The 6,815-nt window shown below is 44.3% G+C and overlaps 1 protein-coding gene across 3 annotated transcripts in view; it reads right to left on the bottom strand.

Annotated features, from left to right (window-relative positions):
* Positions 1-1,723: 1,723 nt before the first annotated feature.
* The window catches only part of rusc1 (RUN and SH3 domain containing 1), a 13,249-nt gene continuing 8,157 nt past the window's right edge, over positions 1,724-6,815 (bottom strand). For 2 of the 3 annotated variants that reach the window (XM_017037825.2, XM_017037827.2), the window contains 10 exons: positions 5,900-6,010; positions 5,728-5,804; positions 5,455-5,472; positions 4,976-5,150; positions 4,670-4,775; positions 4,533-4,579; positions 3,481-3,968; positions 3,166-3,395; positions 2,919-3,086; positions 1,724-2,092 (listed from right to left, as the gene is read on the bottom strand). In XM_017037825.2, coding sequence (XP_016893314.1) covers positions 1,927-2,092; positions 2,919-3,086; positions 3,166-3,395; positions 3,481-3,968; positions 4,533-4,579; positions 4,670-4,775; positions 4,976-5,150; positions 5,455-5,472; positions 5,728-5,804; positions 5,900-6,010 — 1,586 coding nt within the window. In that variant the 3' untranslated portion in view covers positions 1,724-1,926. The remainder of the gene's footprint in view (positions 2,093-2,918; positions 3,087-3,165; positions 3,396-3,480; positions 3,969-4,532; positions 4,580-4,669; positions 4,776-4,975; positions 5,151-5,454; positions 5,473-5,727; positions 5,805-5,899; positions 6,011-6,815) is intronic. The other variant, XM_025061233.1, reaches the window with a different exon arrangement.

Raw genomic sequence — 6,815 nt, 5'->3', positions numbered from 1 at the left:
GTGGCGCTACAGTGCAACATGTCAACGAGGTTAGCAGTTTATCTGAATGACAGAGTTGGAGATAAAGGAGATTTGAAGGGACGGCTGTAAATTTGTTATCATGGGGGTCTCTACAAGGAGGGGGGGGGCACCTCAGAGAAAGTTTGGGAACCACTGGATGAGACCGAGATTTTCCTGCTGGATTAAGTTGAGGTGATTAAAGTTTGATTATAGTCGAAATCAATAATCAATAAATAATAAATAAGACACAAAGCAACATCAGATCAACAACCACTACCATTGATGTCCATGACTATGACCAGCAACTATGGCAGCGGGGGCTAATCTAACCGCAGACGCTGAGGTCAGAGCTGAAGACCAGCCATCAATCCTACAAACCTGCAGTTCACACAAACTATCAACAGGGGGGGGTTTCGTTTCTTTCTTTTTTTTTTTCAATGTAAAGTTCAACAAGAACTGAAGTATCGCAGTTCATGGAAATAAAGCTGCACCACAAAATTATATATGTGCTGTATATTTATACAGTATGAGTATATATATTTAATATTCACGCACACATATATAAATATATATATACATATATATGTGAATATTAAATATATTAAAAGGAACTCAGGTTCAGAAAGGTTATGTGTATATATGTACACATATACATGTATATATGATATACACATACAAATATATACATACATATATACACACATATCTAGTATATGGTGCATTTTAAAACATTAATGTCACATACGTTGCGGCTTTATTTCCATGACGTGCCGTAGTTTATAAGAGTTTAACGTAACGACCGCCGTTATCTGCGCGTCGTCGCTGTACGGACGAGAAGCTACGCAGCTAGCCGTCGTCCTGCATCATTCAATATTAGCTTCATTCAGATCGCTCCAGGGTCGATGACACTGCAACAATAATACTAGGGCGTGGCTAACAAGACAGTGACGATGCATGAAGTCGGATGACGTTGGATTCTACAACCCAAAAGAAGCGCAGACACTGTTTTTTTTTTCCCCACAGGTGACAAACAAACGAAGAATGAATCCGTCCATCAATATTCATATCCACATGCTCAGTGACGCCACCGTATGGCGCTGCGGTCGGTTCACTGCCCGTTCATCTCCCTCTCCATAATCTCAGTCCATATACCTATACATATATTTCTATATATACTTATATTTATTTATATATTTTACGTATATTTTACAGTGAAATGTAGAAGCAGGAAGAGGTCAAACACACTTGAACCCGGAGGGAGGGACTGGGGGCGGGGGGGGGTGCGGAGGAGGGTAAGGTTGAGAGGTCGCGAGAACACGGATGTACACGGCTACAATTCACAACATTACTACGCAGTACGCCTCCGGGGGCAGCGACCCGGTGTTTGGTCCACACCACAGCCCGCAGTACAGTGTGTGTGTGTGTGTGTGTGTGTGAAACACCGAGCCGCTGACTTTGACTTTCACCTTCTCAGCCTCGGCTCTGAAAACAGACACCGACGTTTGTCAACAGCCTCAGGTCGGAGGATGAAAGTGAGGAATAGGAACGGGAAGAGACACTTCACTTCAAGACCACAGGCTTCTGTGTTTGACTTGAGTGATCGTCGCCGCACCATCTGCTGCGGGAATCCATCAGCCAGGGCCGTCATTGGACGGATTGAAATGGTGGAAAAAGAAATCTCTCATTTTTTTATTTTTTTTAATATTTTTTTTATGGACGAGAGTGGCAGACCGCTGCTGATGAAGGCGGAGCAGGACAGATGGTGGTTCACACTCAAACAAACTCTAAGCAGGCAAGTGTGAAATCTCCCTTTCAGAGGAGAGGAGAGGAGCGGGGGGAGTCTCACCGGTACATGTCAGTAATTGCTTAAAATATACACTTTGTATTTGTTTCTTCTTTACGATTGAGTGCATCATGGTGCCACAGTCACATGATGAGGGACGTGTAGCCAATCGGCACCAGTCCCTCCGTGTCTCCCTGACGACAGCGAATCCAGTCCTGGTCCACTCCTCCCAGCACCAGGAGTTCTTCTCCTCGACAGAAAGTGAGCTCTGAACCTGTTCCAGTGTAGTCACACAGTGTCCGCACCGACCTGCCGACACACAACGGAAATGGACTTGAACCAAAACGCTCTCCCACACAGGCCCCCAACCATCGATTGGGCCACAGATGTTAATCATGTATGACGTAAAATAATATTCTCAGACTGGTCATTTAAGGTTTAGATAAGATAAAAATAATAAGACTGATACTGAAACAAAAAATTATATATAAAAAAATGAAAAAATAAAAGTATATTAAATAAAACTCACCATTATGCTGGACGACGCATATTTAATACTTTGGAAGCCGAAGAACTCCTTCTTCTGACTCCTCTGTCGGCCTTTATTTTCCTTTTTTAGGAAACTTTCTGAGGACTTTTATTTTGAAAAACGACTCGGGCGCCGTAACCGAAGAAGAATCGTGTCATTTTTCAACGCAATTTTTTTTTTCGCCATAATTAATGTAACGCAATTAATGTTTGTTTGAGGCTGGGTAACAATGACCCACGGCCTGACATTGGTCCAGGGGCCAGTGGTTGGGAACCACTGTTCAACAACAAGCTTGTTTCAGAGAGTTTCTCAATCCAAGTTAAAGTCAAGGTAGCAAATAAAAATAAAGTAACAGAGCCAGTAGAAACAAACAAAATTTTCAAAAAACATATGACAAGATCAAGTTCAACAAAATCAATTTCCTCTCAGGTGAAAACATGTTCCTCGTTACTTGATAATTAGCATAAAAGTCCGACTAAATCTGTCTTTCCTACCACTAAGATCAACGTCTTATGAAGACGAGTTAACTTAACTAGCTATCACTTCTCAAACCATTGATTTTTGCCTAAATTGGCCTCAGCCAATAGGATGGCCCGGCCCTGGTACCTGAGTGGGCGGGGTCTGTCCTTCATCAGCAGTGACTCGGCCTGTTTGTCGGACCTCTCCTCAGGTTCCTGCTGTTGTTCTGCAGCTCTGGTCACCATGGGGGCGGAGCTGCTGCTGATCATTCTGGTGATGGCCGTGACGCCGGGAGCCAACCACTGGGAGGGACGTCTGAGGAGACGGGGACAATGAGACACAAAGACACAAAGACACAAAGACACTAAACTGATTAAAAATCCCACGGACAGACCTGGTTGGTGTCACGTGACCTGCTGGGCTGTTGAGGTTTTTAGAAGCTCCGAAGAGGCGTCCCAGACCCCAGGGTACATGTCCGACGCTGCCGACTGAGGTGTACTCACTTCCTGTCTGAGTCTGGAGCGCTGACAAGTCAGCGTTCGCCTCCAGCCTTTTCACAGCGGCCATGTTCTGGCTCAGTCGGTCTCCCAGACGCATCACGGCCTCCCATCCCTGCTGGATCACCTGTTATTAAAAGAAAGGTCAGCGGTGCTCGACCTCGCACTCATCAATGATGGAGGAGCATCGATCCGTTGGAAGGAGGAGCTACCTGTCCGGCCTGCTGAGCCAGGCTGTCGCTCTCAACGTCAGGCAGAGGTAACGGCCCGATGTCCTTGTTCTGCACCCACAGCAGCTGAGGGCTGGTTTGACTGAGAGCGACCGGAGCGTTTCCATTTGCAGCGTCGTCCGTCTCTTCCTCGTCATCGGCCTGCGGTGACGGCGACTCTCTCGCTTCCCAATGCCCTGGATTTCCAAAGTCAAATTCGGACAGGACTTCCACGTGTTTGCCCCCCGTGGTTTTGAACTGTGACCCCTTCGCCGACAGCCGCTGGAGTCCCGCGACCTGAGAGGGCGGAGTGGGGATCTGTGGGCCGTGTGAGTCGGCCTCCAGGCGGTGGTGCTGGAAGAGGAGGTCCAGGTTGAAGGTGAGCAGGCTGAGAGGCTGCAGCACCAGGAGCAGCTCCTCAAACAGAGGCTGACAGCTGCTTAGAGAAAGATGCATGAAGGAGGTGGGGTGGTAGAAGATCTCCAACACATCTGAGGAAACACCAGGGGGCAAGGGTCAAAATTCAGAAAATAAAATTTGGAAATTTTCAGAAATTACTAAAAAGTTTCATAAACTTTTGACCAACATAACATGTGAAATTACGATTTTGCCGAAAAATTCTAAAAAAAAAATTTCTTCTAAAATGTTTTCCAAAATGCTCTAATTTGATGAGAAACATGCAGAAAAAATAACATTTTGAAAATGTTTGTAAAAAAAGTTTTCATCATAAATTTTCATTTTTTTAAAACTTTTTTTCAAAATGCTTTAATTTGATGAGAAACATGCAGAAAAAATAACATTTTGAAAATGTTTGTAAAAAAAGTTTTCATCATAAATTTTCATTTTTTTTTTACTTTTTTCAAAATGCTTTAATTTGATGAGAAGCATGCAGAATATATAAAATTTTGAAAAAAAATTTGAAAAAAATTTTCATCATACATTTTCACCATCTGACCAACATGACATGATGAAATTAGGATTTTGCCAAAAAAAAATTTTTTACCGCTGCAAGACTGTAGGTGAGACAACCAGAAATCAAGGAGCGTTTTTTTTACCACTGCAAGACTGTAGGTGAGACAACCAGAAATCAAGGAGCTTGGAGCTGGGTGAGAAGAGAGAGGAAGTTTAGAAAAAACAAAACAAAAACGTCAAACTGTCAGGCTTCAAGGCAGATGTAGAGCGTGACTCGTACTTCAGGAGACCGAAGAGGAATGCGTTGAAGCGGTGTTTGCTCTGACGGAGCTGTGGCAGCTCCACCACCCGAACTTGGAGGTTGAACAGCGCCTGGGTTTTAGGACCTGAGATGAAAACGGGAAACACTTCAGGTCAAATGACCAGCAGTTATCAGTCAAACAGAGTTACTGTAGTCCAGGTACGGAGGTAAAACACACACACACACGTGGTTTAAAACAAATAATAATAAATAATCTTAGTCCAGCAGGACAAATCCTGACTCTTGTAAATGTCAGGTGTGTTTCCGTGGGTCGGCGTTGACTACCTGGCCTGGTGGAGGCCTGCACCAGGCCCCAGGCAGAGTTTGGCCTCCTTCCTGAAATCAGGTCACTCTGATGAGGCTTCAAGCCGTCGGTCAGCAGACTGTGCAGGGCGGGGCACAGGCACTGCAGCACCAGACGGCCCAGGGATGGATTTACAGTGCTGTCTCCTGATAAGGCCTGAGAGCGGAGGAAAAGGGGGTGAGGGCAGCAGAGGGGGGGAGGTGGAGGAGAGGGCAGGAGATAAGACAAGAGGAGAGGAGGCATGAGAGAACGGTGGGAGTGAAGGAGAAGAGGGTGAGGGAAACGTACGTGCAGCGATGGAGACGAGCGGGGGAAGAGAATGGAGAAGGAGTGAATCAAGACGAAGGAGGGGAGGGGGAGAAAATGACAAAGGGGAGAGTTTGGGGTGAGGTGGGAGTTAGTTCACAGAAAGGAGTTATTAGATTCTGACAGTCGGGGTTATCTCAAAATATTCCTGTACCTTGTTAAGTGAGAGAGACTGAGAGGAGATGGAACCAGAGGTGAAGAATCAGAACAGAGAGAAAGGAAAGAGGGAGTCGTTTCATGAGACACAGACAAAATGATCCTTCATTCAGAAACCAACGCACAGTGAGATCGCTCATAGATTTATTCAAAAATATCAGTCTGATGAAGAATTAAAAAAAAAAAAAAGGAAAGAGGAATTTGTTCTTTTATTCAGAAATGTCTGACCTTTTGAACTGCAGTCCTGTTCTTTTATTCAGGAATGTCTGACCTTTTGAACTGCAGTCCTAGAAGAACTGAACTGGGCCAGGACGGCGTCCACTGCCACACTGACGGCACCGACCAGAGCTGTGGGAAGACCAGAGGTGGACAGATGAAGACAGGAAGCAGCAGCAGCAGCAGCAGCTGGGTGGAAAACAAACAGGCAAGTGATAGAGTCCAACCTTTTTTCTGCAGGAACAGAGAGGACAGTCCCAGACCCGTCATTGGAAAGGTCACATTTTCGCCCATCCAGGAAGTCTGTGCACGCCGCACAAACGAGGTGCTGTGAACGTCTGGAAAAGACACAGCAGTGGTTAGAACTCCAGTGGAGAAAGAAATAAAATGTAAACAGAAGCAAAAGAAATAAATAAAACCAACAATGAGGGAGGTCTCATATCAACTTTTTGCCGATATCCAATATACCTTAATTTCTGATTCCGATATCAACCGATATTACTGTAGGCCAGGTGTTACAAACCACTGTATGAGTATGAGATTAATTAAATGAGCTGCAATGCTGCCATCTAGTGACTTTCACTTTCACATACAGCCTTTTATCCCCAAAATTCTGTGCTGCAGTGACAACAGAACTGCTTTCTATTGGAACACATGTACAGTGATTTCTATTGGTTCAATCTCTCTGTCAAAGTTCAGGACAAATTTCTGATTAGAAGTCTTCACCAGTGTGTTAGTTTTCAAACGCATCTTTTAATTTTTAAACATATAAAAAATAATTATATATTATATTAAATACATAAAAAAAGAATACAAATAACTTAGCTGTCTGAACATCTAAAAACAAGTTATTTGTTAAGGTTTGAGGACTGCTAGGTTTTATTTTTAAAGTACAGCATTTGCCTCAAAGGGAAAATTTGGATTAGTAGATTAAAACCTTCCTTTAACCCTGTAACCCAACCATCAACCAGACTTTACATGACGAAAAAACAAGAACAAGAACAAGAACATGGAGACCGGTCAGACCATTCAAAGACAAAGACAGAGACAGAGAGAAGGAGACAGTGATGAGGTCGGCTCTGGACACACTCCTCTGGACGTCTTGGACGGTCAGGTGACCTGGCTGGTGAAACATAAAACAAC

The sequence above is a fragment of the Cynoglossus semilaevis genome, chromosome 13 (genome assembly GCF_000523025.1).
Source record: "Cynoglossus semilaevis isolate Cse_v1.0 chromosome 13, Cse_v1.0, whole genome shotgun sequence".
Taxonomy (NCBI): Eukaryota; Metazoa; Chordata; class Actinopteri; order Pleuronectiformes; family Cynoglossidae; genus Cynoglossus; species Cynoglossus semilaevis.
Note: the sequence above shows the minus strand (reverse complement) of the source record. Positions and strands in the feature narration are given on the sequence as shown.